Genomic DNA, 21,156 nt, shown 5'->3' with positions numbered 1-21,156 from the left:
TGCGTACCACGCCGCGGGGCCGCAGGCGGGCGTGCAGCGGATGCAGGCACGCCTGTACTGTACTGTACTGTACAGTACAGTACAGTACAGTACGCCGCAGCATGTGTGATCATCAGACTGTACAGCATGTCATCGCCATCAGGGCGGAAAACTCTTGTCTCCATGTTTGAACTCGTGATTTTTTAACAACCTGCTTGATCATACTACGGCTTGACATACGCAAGCATTGAGTGTAGCAGATTCGCAATGTGTTTCGTGCTTGCCGATCCGTTTCTTTCGCTGTATCGAATAGTAACAGTTTTGGACATATGAGGTTTCCCACCCGACAGACGATATGCATTAAATGGTGCGTGTCCATGAACGACTGAATTACACATAATTATATTAGTAAAAAGAGCATAGACACAACATCTGAATTTTACTTTAGTATAAAGACTATTCAACATCTGAATTATACTTAGTATAAAGACTATACAACATCTGAATTGTAGTATAACGAGTATAGATACAACATCTGAATTGTAGTATAACGAGTATAGATACAACATCTGAATTGTAGTATAACGAGTATAGATACAACATCTGAATTGTAGTATAACGAGTATAGATACAACATCTGAATTGTAGTATAACGAGTATAGATACAACATCTGAATTGTAGTATAGATACAACATCTGAATTGTAGTATAGATACAACATCTGAATTGTAGTATAACGAGTATAGATACAACATCTGCGAGCTCACAACGTGTCGCACCACGTGCTGTGAGCTTGCACAATGCACATTAGCTATTTTCGGCGCAGGACACCTTCTTACAAACGGGCATTAAACCCATTTTGAGCGGGAACCCCTTTTGGTGGTCACATACATTATGTTATAATTTAGCTATTCTTTACCGCATTACAGTACAGCCTCAGTTCCTTTATCAATGCACACGGGGGGGAATCCCCATTCACTATATCGTTGCCAGCCCAGCGAGGCCAGACACGACATTTTAGCCACGATGTTGCACCAAAGTTCATGTGTCGTAACGTGACACAGACAGATGGAGCTATACGGCTGGGGGATAATGAGGTGCTTTTTTTAAAATATTCAACATGAATGATGTTCAGACGCCGCCGTTTCAAGTGTGACTCACTGTACCAAATGTACAGTATGAGTAGGTGTGCTCTCTCTCTGCCATCTCTCACTTTTGCCCTTTTTCCTATAAGCGCCCTCCCGCCCGCCCGCCCTCCCCTCCGGTTCTCCTTTCTCCCCTCCTCCTCCCCTTTTTTCCGCCACTTCAGCCCCGGCTGGTTTTGCAGTATAAAGGCCTGAGGTAGAGAGAGGTACCAGATTACAGAGGCCTGCAAAACTTTAATTAGTGGTCTTGTCCTTCTGTGGTGCTGTCTGAACCCCAGTCCCACCCTCCCCCTTCCCTCCACCCTCTCCATGCCAGCTCTTTGATAAGGCCTGCAGTCTCCGATTTGGTCACGCAATCTGATTCATCACAGCACCCAAATGCTCGGCAGTGCTCGGGCATTAGCGATACGGGATGACGTTGCATTTATTAAGTCCTCATTTTGATGACATGAAAACATAAGGAAAATCCTGAGGCCCGTATTGCAACAGGCAACAATTAGATCTTGAATGTAAGAATAGAAGAATCCTTGCCCTTGTTGTCCTGGAGTCAAAGTGACTCTAAGGTGGATGCTTTGCTATTTGAGTAAAACGAAGCCCATTGGCATGGGTTTGGCATCATTGCTTTTTGGTGGTAACCGTATCTGAGCGGGGTTTTTCAAGAAACAGGAGAGCCAGGTTTTGGGAAGGGAAAGACAATCTCATCCTGTGGGGCTGGGTCGGTGGGTTTTGGGTCTGTGTGTACGCCTGTTTTGTGCGTGTGCGTGTGCGTGTGTGTGTGTGTGTGTGTGTGTGTGTGTGTGTGTGTGTGTGCGCGTGTGCGTGGGGAAATCAGAGCAAATATGGGCATGCCAATGTGCAAGCATGACAGACTGTATTGACACATCTAAAATCTAACACACCCATTATTAAGAACACTGACGCGTTTCGGCAGTAGCCTTCTTCAGAGCCAGTCTTAATCTTTTATGTTGGAGTGCCGCTTTTTCCATTTAGTTGGTTTATGAGTTAAGTTATTTTCAAAGCTGAGCACCCACTGCCTTAAACAAAGGGCAGTTTCCAGAGGAAGCGCACCTGTTTTTTCTTTCTTTTTCTACACCCATTATTACCTTCATTAGCTGCAGCGTTGTTTGCATCGATGTACAGTGTCATCATGCAGCCTGCCATGTCTTTAGCCTGCTATGGTTTTTAACCGGACGTTGGAAACCAAACTACAAAATCAGCCAAGGGTTTCATGCCCGCCCCACAATAACAGAAAGCAGACACTATAGACCTCCCGTCAGCCATTTGGGGTTTTTAATGGGGAGGTTTGCGCTGCATTGTAGGGGTGAGGAAAGGAGGAACATTTTTGAGGGGCGCCAAATATATTAGCGCCCCTCACTTTTTTTTTACAAATAATCACAACAACGCACATAATCAAAACATGCTTAAGTCGTTCAATGAATCAAATGCTGCAAATAGATATCATGTAAATGACCTTGTGCAGTCTCCAAAAGCCACAGAGAGATCAGGTTCGTTTGAAGTAAAAATAGGAAGGACCGATGTGCCGGAATCGGACATTGGTGGAAAAGTAACTAAGTACATTTAACTCGGGTATCATTTTTACGTACTATTACTTTACTTATGGGTATCTGTCTTTCTACCTGTGTCCATTGTATGCCCATATATGGAGGTTTCTGTATAGACATTATCTGTCAGTCATTTTATCCCTTTTATGCCCACATACGGTGGTTCCGGACAACTTGATATCCATATACTGTACCGTATCGCTTCGGATCGGTGATTCTGGACACCCACGTATCCAAATAACTCGATGGCAGCCACCACACTCCCTTGAGTGAAGTGTGTCAGTCCCATATATTATGCACGCCCATATGCAAGACGTACAGTATATGCACATAGTGGTCAACTCCGTGATCCTGGACAACCTGCTCTCCATATAGGCCTATATAATGACTGTATCGGGTTTGTCTGAATCAGAGTGACAGGCCTATATTTGGGCGTATTGAGTTTGTTTATGGTTATGCCGGAGTGATTTCAGAGGTCTGTCCTCCTCACAAATGTTAATGTAGGATTAATACACAACCCTAATTTCAGACTTCAGAGATTGTGAAATAGCCCACACATTGTGAGCTTGTAGATCTGATATCTTTTGAAAAAGAAAAAACATTTGAGAACTCAATTTGGTTATGGAAAGCATATTTGTTATGCCAATGCTTTTGTACTTTTAAGTAAAAGTTGTAAAGCTGCACTATGTAACTCGGTCCTACAGTGCAAGTGCTGAGTGTTTTACCATTGCGCTAATAGAGCCTGCATGCCTGCTTGCTCAGGAGAAAAACCTATTTTGACAACCAGGTAAAAATTCACGTCAGATCATGTGTCTTGGTTAGACATAGCTCATGGTTCATAGCTCTTAGAGCTATGTTACTCTCAACTTCCGCCACTCGCATGAATGCAGACCAGCCTCTCCTCTTTAGCGTAAATAAAAATAACGTTTTTGCTACTCACCAAAACAAAGGTGGGTTGTGTCATTAGAAAGCCTACTTTCCTTAGTGGACACACTCTGAGCCCCCCACCACACGTATAAACGGTACTTTTTGGCCAAAAGGGGATTTAAAAAATACTTTTAGTTACTCCGCTGCGCCCTCTACCGCTATTGCCCAGAGAACTGCCTCATAGAGAATATTTGTATCCCTTTCTGGCCAAAAAGTACAGTTTATACGTGTGATGGGGGGCTCAGAGTGCGTCCACTAAGGAAAGTAGGCTTTCTAATGACACAACTCGCCTTTGTTTTGGTGAGTAGCAAAAATGTTCTTTTTATTTACGCTAAAGAGGAGAGGCTGGTCTGCATTCATGCGAGCGGCGGAAGTTGAGAGTAACATAACTTTAAATGCAACGCATTAGAGCTATGGACCATAGCTATAGACACGACCTTTGACACATTCTATTTACATACTCTGCTTTAATACAGGCATTTTATTCAAGTATATTTATGTATAAATATTTATTCCTACTTTTACCTTAGGCCCAAGTAAAAAAAAAGAAAAAAAGAAATTCCATCATCGGAAAACAAAGAATAATCATCTTAGTACCATCTGCTCCCGTTTCAGCTGTGTCTCACTCGCCGCACATTTTAAATAGCCTATAGTGATGTGAAATATCTTCTGTTACTATAGTAATTTCATATCTCACCTTATGGTTCCACACATGTAACATACAGTATGTTCTGGAAACTCCCCTAGCGACCGGCTGACATCTGTAAAGATACCGCTTTTAGTCACAGCAAACTTGCGCCTGACATTACATGGTCGCCATGGTTACAGCCGTATATACTGTACATGAAGTAGGTTCGTAAGCGAGCCTCGCTTCTGCTTCTTTTTTTCCCCCAGGGTCAGCGAGCTTTCAGTGGCGTGGCGTCTTTGTGTTGCTCGCACTCCGACGCAATCAGGCATTTGAATGTGTTGTTTCGCGTGAATGACACTTTGGCGTTCATTTGGTGCTCTCTGTCCAGCTTTGCTTTCCATTATGTGATGTGTTGTGTATATGCTGTATTTGTTGCTGGAAACCATCTCTGTTCAAAACTGTTACTTTTCAGGATTCAAATTAAAAAACGCGTCGCTTCACACAGCGTTTTGAGCATGTGGATCTGCTACTTTGTTTTTTTATATATATATATTATTTTTATCCCACGATTTTGTAACCCATTTTTCACCCCTGTGTCAATCATCTAATGTGATCCTGGGCTCTACACACCCTCCACCAACCTAGTCCCCATATATGGGGGACATGGGGAGAGCAACGGACCTCATGCTTCCGTCATGCCTGAGTGTCCAAGTTGCTCCTTTACACCTGACAGGGGGGAGTTTCCCTGGTTGGACGTAGCGCGTGGAAGGAACACATTATTCCAACCAGTTCCTTTCCCCTCCATCAGGCGCCCCGGCTGGCCAGGGGGAGGCAGTTTAGAGACCAGGATTACTGCATGTTTTTTGTGAGGGTACCTACCCTAGGGGACACGGGGAGAACATGCAAACTCCACACAGAAAGGCCCTTTCGCCAACCCCGCCTCGGGTATGGGGATCTGCTACTTTTGATGCTTTTGTGTGACGCTGTGTGGTACAGTATGATCACGTAGGGCGTTCATTTACAGGAGGGGGGGAAAAAAACACAAAAAGTTAGAATGTGGAGATAAGAGGTTTTCTGCTCGACAGCAACCGATATGTCATCCTTTTCCGAACCGCAGATTCTTCGCGCGGCGACAAGAAGGAGAGCCGATGTCCGACGCCGGGCTGCGACGGCACGGGCCACGTGACCGGTCTGTACCCTCACCACCGGAGCCTGTCGGGGTGTCCGCACAAAGACAGGGTACCGCCAGAAAGTAAGAACCTCGCTTAAGCTCCGCCTCTTTAAAACCCCCCCTGTGAATCTGCATGATTTGTGCTGTTGTGTAATACTTTTGTGTGTTTGCGTGTGTGAGCGTGTGCGTGCATGTGTGTGAGCCAACAGTAAACACTGTTGTCATTGTCATACATGCAGTGCTCGACGATCATGTGACGTGCACTGTATGGGAGAGGAGGGGTACATTGGCTGTACAGTTAGTACAGTGACGCTCCTTTTTAAACCACTTAAACCCCAGCGTCCGTATTTAGGGGAAAGCTTCCGCAGGCGATATAGACGATGCTCGCAAACGCGGCACGTCGTCGTTTTTGTGGCGAAAGCTTTAATCCCCCCAATAACAGAAAACAGAAAAGACAGACACTAGTATAGAGCCCTGAGGGACTCCAGGGTGCCCAACCATATAGGGTTTAAGTGGTTTATTTCAAGGTTCCCCAGCTTGATATGCATTAGGCGACTGACCTCCATTTGGAGCGATGTTTTCATCTCTGCGATCCCATCATGCTAATGTAAGTGTCCAAATGGAACCAAATGGACCCATAAAGGCGGGTCCATTTGGTTCCATATGGGACACGCAGAGTCACAGCTCCACAAGGGGTCCATTTGGGTCCTATAACTGTGGATAATTTAGGTGGGGGCCCCCGTCCAACCCCAGACCCTTGCGTTGAGTACCAGCAGCTGTGCAGCTGAACTCCCGCATGCAGGGGTCGCGGTTGTCGTGCTCGTCGATTGGCTGCCTAGTGCGCCGTGGAAAACGAGGCCTTGTTGATGTGTGCATAATGGCGGTCGGCGTGCAGTGATTGGTGGGACTGTCAGAGGCCTGTCAATCGGTGATTTACTTAAGCGCGCATGCGGCCCCAGCCCGTTCCATTGGATTGACTGACAGTGATTGAGAGTGAGCGTACGCGTGGCAATCCCACCCACCGCTTGTTGCTTCCATTATCGCCGTCGGTCTGCATGTTTGTTCAACGTTAATATTTATACAGTGCACACGTACAGTACGCCCTCTAGCCAAAGGAACAGTTTTAATGTTTTATGCTTTTATTTTATATTTCAGTTATCTTTTTTTACGGCATGGCCTTACAACAGGGTGTGCCTGTACCGTATGTAGTGTATGTCTGTGTGTCGCCACAGCACGGAAAGCACAGGAGACCAATCACAGCTACAGTATATATGTGCGTAAATGGCGTATAACTTACAGATGTAACTCGGTGTGTAGGCAGAGGCATGACACAGTGCACATACATGGCACCCAAGTTTAGATTTGCTATCCATTGGTAGAGATTGTACAGGGAGGCTAAACTTATATTAGATTCTATACTGCATGTGTCTCAATTCCATACTAGTATATATCGCTGTTGTCGGGCAGACACCTCCTATCTCCACATTTTAACTTTTCATCTTTTTGTTTTGTAAATTAACACCCTACTGCAGTGCCTACTTGATCATACTGCAGCGTCACACAAAAGCATCAAAAGTAACAGATCCACAAGGTCGAAACGTGCTGCGTATAGTATAGCGACATGTTTTGAGCTTGTCGACCTTCTACTTATGCTACTTTTGAATTTGAATCCTGAAAGGCAACCATTCTGGACATAATGAGGTTTCCACTTTCCACCCGACAGAGACGATATGGAGGGTATGCATCATAGCCGGAAGTTATGCGGAAACGCCTACTGAGTGGCAAAAAAAAACGACTTTCTGGCCTTGACAGCCCATACATCCACAAAGAAAAGTCCTATCTGATTGCATTAAACGATGACATTACGTGATATTAAATTCCCTTTGCCACTCGATTGGCCATTCACTTTATGCATGCACATACCCTCTATACTACACAATAATAAACTGCATCTTCATAGTATATCCGTAATTCCGTATATCCGTATTCTTCAGTGAAGAGATTTGGGGCCCTATCTTGCGCCACCCATTACCCCTTATCCCTTATTTTCCATTTTTACTGTTGTAAACCATTTCAAATAGTTAAAGTAAATGTCCGAAAATACACTGATGATGCTGGATAGCCGAAACGTCTATGTTTCACATATGACGCATTATAAGCTCATTTATAATGCCTTATAACATATTAATCGAAATGACAATGTGTAGACAGAGTTTTATACAATACAGTATAAAACCCTAATATTAGGGGTCCTTGGCCTGAAAACCCTGGAAGACCACTGGTCTGCAGTAGATGTTTTAATGCCAATTATTTATTCCCACAAAGCTGGACCGTCCTCAGAACGTGTACAGGCTGCTGTGGCCATGGTCAGTCGCATGCCAAACCCCCATTCATGGATTTGTATTCTTTGCTCAATTAAATCCAGTTACACCGAAGAGCAGCAGCCTATTCATATCCACGCGGCACGGATCAACTGAGATGGCGATAAACATTAGCCTTGAATGAATAGCGATTTTCCCGTCTGATATTTCACCCCGGCTATTTAGTCTCGTTCAACCTTGTGCAAACTTCTCTATAAAAGCCCCTTTTACGCGATTCATTAACCCTGCAGCATGGAGATCAAGTCATGATCTGCCACGACCCCCGTCTGCAATCAAAATAAAAGAGGGGCCTCAATAATGGCATAGAAATTAGTTAGCATATAAAGCCCCGGGGCTTGTAAAGGACAGCGCTATCAAATGTGACCAAATTTGACTGGGAGACTGCCATTGGATTTATTTTAATTTTTTGTTTTTTCATTTCATATCATATCAAAGCAGGGAATCATAGCTTCAAATTGACATATTGGTTGTTCAGTTTGACCCACCAGTTTTGGAGATATGGCTTATAGAGTGATGTCTTGCAGAAAACAGCGAGTTGAGAAAACAGGTTTGAAAGGTTCACTTCTGTGGTCTCTAACATTACAATAGCTACATGTTTAAGCATTTTTTTCATATTTACATGTCAATTTCAGACATGCTCTAGTATGTGAAGAGTCTGCCTGTGCTATTAACTCATTTTGAAAAAAGATAATTAAAAAAAAGTTTTTCTCCTCTGGTGAAAAGCTGGAATGTGCGCGATTGCAGTCTCTCAGTCAAATCTGGTCACAAATGTGACACTCTTGTGTTCCGCAGCGAGCTATATGCAAACACAAAGGTCCCTATACCTCGAGGTGTGTTCCACTCACCCGAAATGTGGGACGGGTTCTTCTGGGAGTGTCTCTGACCTTGTCCAGGTCAAACCCCAGAATGGAGTTGGGTTGATATAGGTTTGGAATTGATTGTCACTGGAGATTGTGGGATGTGATGACTCTGTGTTCCTTCTCCTCTTCCTCACTTGGTTTGACGGAGCTGACTTTTTGGGGGGGGAAGTGATATCATCGATACGGCACAGAATGTTTTTTTTTTTTTTGGTTCCAAAGATAAAATAAATAATAAGATGAAGAAGTTCTCCTCTCACTTATTGAGGATTTGACTTGGTTGACTTCAAAGGGATACATTAGAGCAGGGGTCTTCAATGTTTTCAGACTAAGGACTAAGGCTGAGACTATTCTCGTTCTTGTTTGATTGTTTACACATAATACAAAATACTTTTTGTTGAAAATAGTATAGGTGTGAGCTTGTAGATTGGCTATTTTCCAACCAAGAATATGCATGCTATAGAGTTCCAGTGGTTAATCTAAAAATAAAAAAGTAGCAACTCTGAGGACACCATAGTGGTCCTGGACCCTCAGGCGCACACACATGTCATGCACACACGCACGCACGCACGTGCGCGCCTCCCGTCAGTCTTCACAGTGCTATAGCGCTGTTGAAAGGTGAGCCTCTCGGGTTGGCATGAGGTGTTGACAGGTCTCTGTTTAAGAATGCATTATCAGGCCTGGGCCGTGGCTCAGTGGTCCAGGCACCTCGGCTGGTAATCCAGTCTGGCAGCGTGCTGCGAGTTCGACTCCCGATCCCAACGGCCTTTACTGCATGTCTTCCCCCCATCTCTCTCCCCCATTTCATGTCAGCCTATACTGTCTGTCCCTCCATAAAAAATATAAAATAAATGCGAAAGTGACAACAACAAAAAAACATTAAAGAATGCATTATCAGCCACGTTGATATGCCGTCAATCCCACAGGTGTGCGGACAGGGCCATCCCTCTCTCTACGCCGCCATACAATAACATTCCATTTACCTTTAGTCACATTTTAGTCAGCTGAAATGTTTTGCCGTTAGTCTAGTTTTAGTGGACAAAATATCATACGATTTGTTGCAGATCTGCTATTAAACAGCATGCAACCCAAGCATAAAACGACGTCTTTTAGTTGTACTATAGTACAACAAAAAAATAAGTCGTTTTATGCTCCAGTACGTACTGAATCTCTTCTCTGCTAGTCCAGCCCGCCCCTAACATGTTAGTCTAGTTTCTATTTGTTGAGGAAATGGTCAATATATCTAGTCTCAGTTTTAGTTATCACAGCTTAGGTTAGATTTTGGGGTTTTTTTTATATGAAAAAAGGTAGTCGGCCAACATCTTTCCCTCATAGTTTTAGTGGGCGGAATCAACTTAACTGCCTGCAGGGCCCACTCACAGCAATGAAGAAATCTTCACCGCCTATTAACACGTTTGCCGCGCTGAGTGGACGATGTATTATTAATGCGGCGGCTTCGCTTAATTTGGAAATCATACTTTGCGGCAGGACCCGTTTCCGAGGGGGAACGTGAGAAACGACAATTAAATTACGCCTCAAATTCATTAAGTCCCGTTCATGTTTGCTCATTTTGCACCTCTTTTCTTCCTCCTCTGTAAAAATATCAAATATTTAATCACCTCGCGCAGGGATCTGTGTTTTTGTTTTTAACCCGCTAAACCCCTTTTGGTGTTTTCAGCTTTATGTTATACTTTAGCTATTGAAATAGTGCAGATCTACAAGCTTGTAGATCTGCTATTTTTGAAAAGTAGAGGAAATAATCGTGAAAATGTGGCCCAAATCTTTGAGCAAACGTTTTGAACTCAAATCTTGGCTTCTGGTGGGGGTGTCCCTGGAACAACATATTTTCAGATGGGGGTCCGCGGCCAAATCCAGATAATTCTGGGGGTCTTTGTCATCAAAAAGGTTGAGCACCACTGACATAGAAACATATAGGTTTTTCAGAAAACTGTATTTAGAAGAGATTTATTTATTTATTTTATTTTTTATATTTATATTTTTTGTCCCACGATTTTGTAACCCATTTTTCACCCCTGTGTCAATCATCCTGTGATGTGATCCTGGGCTCTACACACCCTCCGCCAACCTAGGGAGAGCAACGGACTTAACTCATGCTTCCTTCATGCTTGAGTGTCCAAGTTGCTCCTTTACACCTGACAGGGGGGAGTTTCCCTGGTTGGACGTAGCGCGTGGAAGGAGCACGTTATTCCAACCAGTTCCTTTCCCCTCCATCAGGCGTCCCGGCTGGCCAGGGGGAGGCAGTTTAGAGACGTGTTTTTGTGAGGGTACCTACCCTAGGAAGAGATTTCTTTAAGAATCGGCCTCAGGTCGAAAATGGGTTAAGGCCGATCCTACTTCTGAATCCTAACAGTTTTCTGAAAAACCTATGTTGCTATATTGGCGGTCCTGAAACCATTTGATGTCAAGGACACCCAAAATGATATGTATTTGCGGCCAACCAGGTCAAGGAACAAAAGCAGTTGTGGAAAAAGTACTCAAATGTTTTACGTAAGTAAAAGTATCAATACTGCAATGTAGAAATACTCTTACAAGTACAAGTTTGGAATTGACTTGAAAAGTATCTGTATCAAAATGTACCAAAAGAAGAAACTCATTATGCAGAATGTCCCATTTCACAAGTCAAAACTAATCGGCTATAGGGTTGGTTAATCTACCTCAAAAGCTACAAAGTAACTACTAAAGTTTTCAAATTAAGGTAGTGGAGTACAAAAGTACAATATTTGGATCCAATCCAAGATGTACTGCAGTGGAGTAGAAGTAAAAGTAGGACTATACTCGAGTACGGTACAAATTATACCTCAACATTCTAATTAAGTGCGGTACTTAAGTAGTAGTAGTACTTAATTACTTTCCACCCCTGAACAAAAAGTGGAACATGCATAATGCAGAGCGGCTTTTCTTGGCACATGGAGGTGGCGGGCGGGGCCTTTGTCCAATTACCTGCAGCGCACGCTAATTAGTATGTCTGGGAGGGGACGACGAGGAGGGGTTAAAGTTTAAGGGGGTGATAATGATGAATCTGCCGCCTTGGGGGGGGGGGGGAGGTCCTCTCTGGCTGGCCCTGCACTGCACCGGCGTCTAGACGACCCCTCTCTGTGCCCCCGCCCGAGGAACCTCCGGCAGGTCCTCTCGGACATCTATAGATCATTAATCTAATTGGCCGGTTGGTTGCCGGGGGGATGGAGGAAGACGGTTACGGAGTGTTTTAATGGTAAATGGTGTTGAAGGCAGCAAGCGCTTCTCTGTCTTGACAACGCCGGGATGATAACACACACACACACACACACACACACACACACACACACACACACACACACACACACACACGCACGCTTGCAGAGCTTTGTTCCGTCTGTCTGGCTATTGGTTCCATTGATTTCGGAGGACTTGTGTTTTGCATGATTGCTAGCTGTTGGCTGCTTCCCTGCATGCTCCCAAAACAGCGTCCGTCCCCCCTGTCTCTTTCTTGCGTGTCTGTCTTGCCAGCTTTGTCCTTATTAGACTTAATAAATGTCTTCTATTTTATTCGTGGCTGTCCACATTCCATGAATACTAATTTGAAAGGCACGGATAAGTGGGAGCAATATGGTGCTCGCCCCTTTCAGACTATAGTGTTCATTAAAATGAAGGGGAGAGGCCATGCGAGTTCACGCGGGCTCATTTCTTAATGATGTTTATAATGCCAAGCTCCTCTCACACTAATAGAATTCATGCGTGATTGTTGCGGTGGCTTCCTAACCTTCCCTTGTCTTTCGCTCCTCCTCCTCCTCCCTATCTCCTTCCTGTCTGTCCGATACGAAGTTCTGGCAATGTATGAGAATGTTCTTAAGTGTCCTACGCTGGGCTGCACCGGACGCGGCCATGTCAATAGCAACCGAAACTCCCACAGGAGGTAAGTGACAAGCTCGGCTCGTCTGAGAACGACGTATACTGTACGTCGTTCCATGTCGCATCCTCCGTTCTCTTCAGTTTGGGATTTATTTATTTATTTATTTATTTATTTATTTATTTATTTATTTATTTATTTATTTATTTATTTATTTATTTATTTATTTATTTATTTATTTATTTATTTATTTATTTATCATTTTGCACTGCAAAATGATGGAGTATCAATTTAACCGGTTAAATTGACACTTTGCTGCATGTCCAATTTGTCCAAAAGTCTTTTTTTATTTATTATTTTGTATTTATCTTATTGTTTCACAATCACAGTAGGTTATCCTTTTGTGTTATCCTTTTATTGTAAAATCGTACCGCTGTACTACAGTATTTGCAAACTGTGAATAAAGTGTTCAATCATTCAATGAATGTCATGTAAAAAACAAAAGCCCTTTCCTTTACAATGTCCAGTGTGAAACGGAATCGTTCACAAGCAACATATCTAGGCTTCTATTATTATTATTTTTATTTTTTACAGACTGGGAATATTATTATTAACAGTGTGAGTGTTTCGCAGCACCTCCCGTGACTTAAATCATTTATCGGTTCATGGGGAATAAATGGCATCTATCAGGTTCAGGTGTGTGTGGGGGTGGGGGTGGGGTGTCGTACTGAAATAGCAGTGTGCGCACACTCCTGCCAGAAGCTGTCAGACGGTCGGGCGACGGCGGTGAGGTGACAGTGAGGGAGGAGTGTCACCCCACAGCAGCAGATGCTCGAGGAGTCGGGGCATCGCGGCAGCCATTAGCACCTCTCCGCCACTCAGCCGGGGTGACAGGAAAGGGTGCAGACCTGCGAGGGACAGGAACGCTTCCCTGCTGCGCTTTAGTGACACGAGATAGACACACACACACACACACACACACACACACACACACACACATGCACAGTCACACGCACGCGGGCAAACTTTCCGTTTTTACCAAGAGGCGAGAGGCTGGTATAAGTGCGAGGGGATCGACTCGCCGTGGGCAGGGACGTTATGACAGGTACCCAGGACCAGGGACTTAACACCTGTATACTGGCTCCAGGCCATTGTCGGAGATCATTTCTCCAGCGGGGTCGCTGACAGAGTGCGGCTTGACAGCACGGATGGAGAATAATGGGGGTTTAAGAATAACGACACAAGCCTTTTGTCACATTTGGTCACTTCTCTTGCAGGGAATCTTATGCCTTATATAGGGTAGCGTGTTGTTTTTAGTGTGTGTGTTTGTGTGAGAGTTTAATGCAGTGGTTTTCAACCCCTTTCATATCAAGGTCCATTAATTTATTGGGCATTTTAGCCTCTCAGACCCATGACTTGTAATATTTTGTTGAATAAGAATGTGTCCACATTCTTTTGCATGTTCTCCCCGTGTCCCCTAGGGTAGGTAGTAGGTACCCTCACAAAAAACATGCAGTAATCCTGGTCACTAAACTGCCTCCCCAAAAGAATGTGTCCACAATTCCATGCTGTATTGGCGTGGTACCATAGGAGAGAAAACAGGCAAACATTGATCAAAATAACAATTATTTTACATCCTCTAATTGTGTAGACTGCTTGTAAATTAAGTAATGCAAATGTATAATAATTTAACTCTCGAGAGCGTAAAATTAAACCAAATGGATTCATAAGGGTCCATTTGGTTAAATTTTACGCTCTCAAGAGTAAAAGATCTAATAAGGGTCCATTTGGTTACCAACTCAATTCGGGACCACTTGGAACCCCCTCAAGGACCACTGGTTGAAAACTACTCATTTAATGAATCATTTATACTCTCTTGTAGGATGTGCACCAAAAATAGTAGCCTACACTACAATAGTAAACTGCAACCTCACTGAAACTACAACCAACATGACGACCAACGCCGTGAGCTGGTAGATCTGTCGTTTTCAGTGCGACGTATACATCTGGGCTGGCTTAGGTGCACACGTGTGTGTATTGTAGTATGTGCGCGTGTGTATGCAATGTGACTGCGTGCGTGCACATGTCTGAAGGCAATATAGGATGTTCGGGGAATATGTATGTGCACATTTCTTTGCCCTTACGGGAATATCTATTCTGAGAATTCTCTTAAGCCACTCGAGCATACATATGCAAGCTGTTGCCCGTGGTGTTGTTATTCAAAGTGCTTTATGGAAATTAATGATTTTACATTTTAACCAGAGACTGCCGCTGCAGAGCAGACGTCCCTAAAAAAAAAGAGAGAGAACATGTTTTGTAGATTGATCGGCTGACAGAGACAGATGTGCCACAGTCTTCGGGCAGGCCGGATGACAAGTGTAGCCTAACAAGCCATTCCCCATTTATTTTATTTTTTATTTATTTTTAAGCGGAAAACATTTTACTTCAGTTTGGACCTTTCTCGGAATATCCGTCCGAAAACTGCGTGCCACGCACTCAGCTCTTCTCGCCCGTCTCGTTATACAGCCTATCGGGGTGTCCCATCGCCGCAGCTGAGAAGCTGGCCAAAGCCCAGGAGAAGCACCAGAGCTGTGACGGAGGAGGAGTCCCCAAGTCCAACCAGGCCTCTGACCGTGTGCTAAGGTACGGTTCACCTTCCGCCTTCAGCCACGCGCCACTGCACTGCAGGGAGAAATGAAGTCAAGGAACCACCTGAAACACTGTGATGGGAAGCAGACGAGCCATAGGTCACGGCACATGTATAAGCAAGCAGCAGTCACTGGCACGCACGCGCACACATGCACGCACGCACGCACACACACACACACACACACACACAGACACACACGTGCGCGCACACGCACATTAATAGACATTATTTGTATTGAGAGAATATATTATGATGTTTACTCTATGTATTAGTCTTATCATCATTACTATCTCATTCTTATCGCAGCATTCTCACCTGTACCTATCCTGTGTTTCATAGTTTGCTGTTTCTGCCACGACACCTGCATTTACCCATAGCGATCAATATCTATATCTATCTATCCATCTGTCTGTCTCTGTTTGTCTCTCATCCGCTGTCAAGATTAGAGTTGTGTTTAAAGACATGAGGTATTAGTTGGTGTCTTAAAGGCGGTGGATTCAGCGGTGTGTGAGCTGCATTGTAACGCTGAGCGCTTAAACCAGTAACTCCATTGTACTACAATAAAATGTGTAGGAGAAGATGTAACGTTAAACACAACGTTTATTGTATGAAAATTGCCAACATGTTTTGACCAGTTAAGGTATTCAGCAGTTCTCGCCCTGATGAAGACCTGTATGGTCCCTCAGGGGGCTACGGAAGCTTCCCCCACAATAAGGATGCTGAGGGTTTAAGATTTTGTCTCCTCCTCCTTCCCATAGGCATTTCAAAACTTATTTATTGAAAGACCTTTTAAGCGTCGTACGAAGCCAACTCTTGTCGTGACAAATCATGACAACACACACAATATTTGTTTGGCCCGAAAAATTGTGTTTGTTGTCATGATTTGTCACGACAAGAGTTGGCTTGGTCCGTGGCGTAAACGTCTTTAAATAAATACTTTCTGAAAAGTCTATGAGGAAAATGAACGGGGATTTCTTTTCCGGGTCTCTCGAGGGGGCGGTACTGCGACGCTCTATAGGGGAGGGGTGATGTCACTAAAACTGGTGTATTTCGACTGGGCATTTTGACTCAAAGGCTTTGAGCTTTCAGGAAGAAACAAAAAATACACAGGGAAGACATATTGGAATATTTTAACCACACCTGGGGATCTATTAAAGTAATGTTAACTCCATAGACACATACAAAACAGAAAAAGTACAAAAATCACAGCATTCCTGCATCTTTAACTGGCTGACACATGTTGGCAATGTTTATATAATAAACGTTGTTTTAACTTTACATCCTCTCCACATTTTTTCTAGTGCTTTGAACTCTTCTTTCTTTTGAAGCCTGCATGATCCTAGAAACACCTCCAGCATCCTTTTCTTTTTTAGACTTTTAGTTTTGTCTCCTTTGAGCACCCGGTTGGCTTTTCTGTTTGAACTCTCCACTGTGCTTGACACGCACTAGACTAGTGTGTTCCCATTGCGTCACGTCGGAATGTGACGAGGATTTTCCTAAAAAATAAATAATAATCTTCTCCCCTTCCTCTATTTTTGCAAACGTGCATTCCCCATCTGAGAGTCCCCAGTGTTTGTTTTATGTTTATGCATTCAGGTCTCCTGAGAATTCATTCCAGAGGCTGAACGTTCACTCCTGTGTTTACTTATGATGGCAAAACGCTTTATTAGATTTTTAACTAAATTGGCCTCATTTATCACGATGAAGGCACCAGGGTTTGAATGAGAGCTCTCCTTTGATAGTCATGGAAAATGCTGTGATGAGAAGTCCTATGCAATCGTAATTGTCTTTTTTTGATGGTTTGGTCTATAGCTGAACATTCATCAAAAACAACAACGCAAGATCTTAACATTTAATTTCTTTGTTGCCTTAGATTAAGAGTTAAGACTATAAAAGTTATTTAAAAAAAAATACATGAGAGCATAATAAAAGTAATGTACATGAATTCATTTTTTCAAGTCTGCTGTAGAATAAACATAGCAACATGTCTTCTAAGGAGAGAGGAGCACAATCATTGTCCTATAAACCTTAAATGAGTGTTTCTTTAACTCTGACAGTATACAACTGGACCCAAATGCAACCATGACTTTGAGAGTGTAAAACTGAGGGTCCGTTTTGTATGCTCTCAGGGTTAAGTTCCCACTCAGGGATTCACAGTGCATGTCACCCCGACAGCCCAGCAGAGCAGAGCAGACCACCAGCCCTGTGTGCCCAGCTCTATTTCCTACGGCATCATTTTCCATATTCTCACTCATATTCTTTGAACCGATGCTCCCCCCCCCAAGGTTATTATAGTTTGACATTTTTCCCGTTTTGACTTTATTTCAGTTTAGTTTTATTAATGTGTTTTTAAAGCGGGCTTGCTATAGTTTAGTTTAGTTTACTTCTTACTATTGGAAAAAAATAGTACTTTGAGGATGCACTACTTGCAGTTACAGCAAACTTTGATTCTGTCTTTGATTTTCAATGGGAACAGAGCGTTCTTTTGCGGAAATCCGTAAATGGCAATGAGCCAATGGCTGCACCTTTAGGGCGCGGTCACAACAATGGCTGCACCTTTAGGGCGCGGTCACAACAATGACTGCACCTTTAGGGCGCGGTCACAACAATGGCTGCACCTTTAGGGCGCGGTCACAACAATGGCTGCACCTTTAGGGCGCAGTCACAACAATGGCTGCACCTTTAGGGCGCGGTCACAACAATGGCTGCACCTTTAGGGCGCGGTCACAAGAATGGCTGCACCTTTAGGGCGCAGTCACAACAATGGCTGCACCTTTAGGGCGCGGTCACAACAATGGCTGCACCTTTAGGGCGCGGTCACAAGAATGGCTGCACCTTTAGGGCGCGGTCACAACAATGACTGCACCTTTAGGGCGCGGTCACCAGAATGACTGCACCTTTAGGGCGCGGTCACAAGAATGACTGCACCTTTAGGGCGCGGTCACAACAATGGCTGCACCTTTAGGGCGCGGTCACAAGAATGACTGCACCTTTAGGGCGCAGTCACAAGAATGACTGCACCTTTAGGGCGCAGTCACAACAATGACTGCACCTTTAGGGCGCGGTCACAACAATGACTGCACCCTTAGTGTTATTTTTTTAGGGGTGAAATTATAAAAGCAAAAAACGTATTGAAAATAGCTCATACATTGGCTGTAAAAATTAACAACAGGGCCTAAAACCGGCACAGCTAAACAACGTATTTATTAAAATCATGACAAAGGCTAAAACTAGCATTTCTTCAATTTTAGTTTTTTTTTAGTTTTTTTTTTCTTCTTTTTGCCAAGCCTCGTCTTTCTCGTTATTTCAGTTGTCAATATCTAGTTTCCATATATGTTTTGTTTTGGTTATCTATAATAACCTTGGTGCCCCCCCCTCCCCCAAGCCCCCCCCCCCTTCCTACCCCACCCAAACCCCACCCCCACCCACCCCATGCTGGGCAACAATGTTGTGTGCCTCAGTCCAACCTCCACCCCCTGGTCCATTTATTTTCCAGGCCTATGTGCTTTGTCAAACAACTGGAGTTTCCACAGTATGGTTACAAGAACAATGTCTCCACCAGCACGCCGCGCTCCAACCTGGCCAAGGAGCTGGAGAAGTACTCCAAGACCAGCTTCGACTACTCCGCCTTCGACGGCAGCCACCAGGGGGCGTACGGCGGGAGTAAACGGGCCATCGCACCCAAGGTCCACCACGGCCACCGCGACACCTCGCCCAAAGGATACGATGGTACGCCGCCGCCCACTGCTTACAGTACCTACATATAGTTTTATTCTGTTTACAGCCATTTGCGACTGTATGACCGCCACTGTTGGGCCGCGAGGATATTGCAAGTGGAAAATCAATTTTATTTTTGCCAGGTGCTTGAAAAGCACCTGGACTACATTTCCTACTGCCTCTAGTAGCGACCGTAGTGGACACTTTTTCATGATTGGCTGCCTCTCTAAGCCAATGGGAGACTTACCCATAAAACCTGTGAGCTGAGGCAGAGGCTGTGGCACACAACTGATTATTACTGTAGAGCTTTCTACAGCCTAATTACTTTTTCTATGCACTACATTCTACTACATTCCAGAGGCAAATAGTACTTTTTACTCCACTACAATTATTTGACAGCTTTTGACCGATTTTGATTATTATTACGAAAATATATTAACTCATAAATTATGTTAAGCTAATTAAGTTAAGCTACCCAGCTGCACATAACATAATTAAAATCAGCTTCAACCGTTCTGCACAAGTATATTTTGATGCAGATGCTTTCACACTTTCACTTCCTCAAGTAATTTTTTTAATTCAGGACTTTTACGTGCAGCAAAGTGGTATTGATACCTTTACTTAAATAATGTACTATCCTGTACTTTTTCCACAACTGGTTGAATTGCATGCTCTCCCTGCACTGGCAGTTTAGAATGTATCAATCATTTTCATCATTATTTTCATTTTGACTTCTTGTTTTCATTTTCTGTGTTTCGTTCAATTTGTAGTATTTTGAAAAGTTTAATAATGTTTCCTATTGTAGTTTCCGCGGCTAGTTTTTGTTAACTACAACAACAGCGTCGGTATCGTGGAGAAAGCCTTCGCTGAAAATCGCAGATCGACAAGCTCACGACGCGTCGCAATCCTCGCCTCTCGGCTATTTCTCAGCAAGAGCTTGCTTAATCGGAAATTGGAAAATACACTAGTGCTGCTTATGGTAATGAAAGTATTCCAAGTTGGCCCACAGTCGCCTCGGAACACAAGGAAGTGAGTGCTGATCAATTAGAATCCATTTTCGGTTACCGCATCGTCTTATTTCCCGCTTAAAATGTTTTCAAAACATTCTTGAGAGCAACGTTTAGTTTTAAATGACATTGTGTGCTTGTTTGCATGGCTGTCAGAGGCGTCAGGTTCCTATAACGGCGGTTATAGGAATGAGGCTATTGAATTTGGCAGCGGTCTGTTATAGAGCCAAGTGGAAAATCAAACAAGCATTCAACCAAGCCATGTAATAAGTGGTTATAAAGTAACAGACCCTGCCGCGGCTGTACCAACAAGACAACATCGCGTCAAACCCTGTGTGTGACGCATGCGTTTTCCCGCCCTTTTTTCTCCCCCCCCCCCCCCCCCCCCCCCCCTCGCAGCCAAGCGCTACTGCAAGAACTCCAGTTCGGCGAGCAGCAGCACCAGCTCCTACGCCCCCAGCAGCAGCAACAGCAGCCTGAGCTGTGGAGTAGGTGGAGGAGGAGGAGGCGGAGGTGGCGGAGGTGGCGGAGGAGGAGGAGGCCATGGCGGACACGGAGGAGGCAGCAGCGCCAGCAGCACCTGCAGCAAGAGCAGCTTCGACTACAGCCACGACATGGAGGCGGCGCACATGGCCGCCACCGCCATCCTCAACCTGTCCACGCGCTGCCGGGAGATGCCCGGCCACGGCCTGGGCGGCAAGCCCCTGCAGGACCTGTGCTCTCAGGTAGGGGGCGCTATACTGTTAAGGGACAGATGGTTCCCAAGCTTTTTTCAGGTCAAGGACCCCCCCCCCAAATTGACACTAATTATCCGACGGACCCCCGTTTGAAAGGATATGCCATGCAGGGAACCCCATAAGAGCAGGTTTTTACGGCTCTAGAAGTGATTCTCAACCCGGCCTTTTGACTTGCATTAGTCTAAGGACCCCCCCCCCCCATTTAATGGCATTTTTTATCTCTGGGACCTGAATTTATATTGTAAAATCAATGTTAATTTAATTCTGAGAGTGTACAAATGGAACCAAATTGGGTCCATTTTGTTCCATTTGAGATACAGACCCATTTGGTTCCAAACTATCATTTAACTGGGGAACTCTCTCAAGGACCCCTAGGGGTCCCCGGACCCCACTTTGGGAACCACAGCTGTTGGACACGCTATGGTTCTCAACAGTTGTTCAAATGTTGTTGCTGTCGGGGACAAAAACCTTATCTCCATATTCTGCTTCTTCGTAAATGAACGCCATGCTTGATCGTACTATACAGCAGTCACACAGACGTATCAAAA

General features: G+C 44.3%; 1 protein-coding gene across 1 annotated transcript in view; it reads left to right on the top strand.

The window, feature by feature from the left end:
- myt1lb (myelin transcription factor 1-like, b) overlaps positions 1-21,156 on the top strand; it is a gene marked incomplete at its 5' end in the record, with an annotated part of 112,833 nt that overhangs the window by 54,543 nt on the left and 37,134 nt on the right. Inside the window, 5 exons of the mRNA XM_083791822.1 lie at positions 5,359-5,493; positions 12,473-12,563; positions 15,024-15,140; positions 18,644-18,876; positions 20,271-20,596. Of these exons, the coding sequence (XP_083647948.1) occupies positions 5,359-5,493; positions 12,473-12,563; positions 15,024-15,140; positions 18,644-18,876; positions 20,271-20,596 (902 nt within the window). The remainder of the gene's footprint in view (positions 1-5,358; positions 5,494-12,472; positions 12,564-15,023; positions 15,141-18,643; positions 18,877-20,270; positions 20,597-21,156) is intronic.

Source organism: Protomyctophum parallelum, assembly GCF_964188405.1.
Source record: "Protomyctophum parallelum genome assembly, chromosome: 20".
NCBI classification, from domain to species: Eukaryota; Metazoa; Chordata; class Actinopteri; order Myctophiformes; family Myctophidae; genus Protomyctophum; species Protomyctophum parallelum.
The sequence above is the reverse complement of the archived record's forward strand: the minus strand, read 5'-3'. Positions and strand labels throughout refer to the sequence as shown.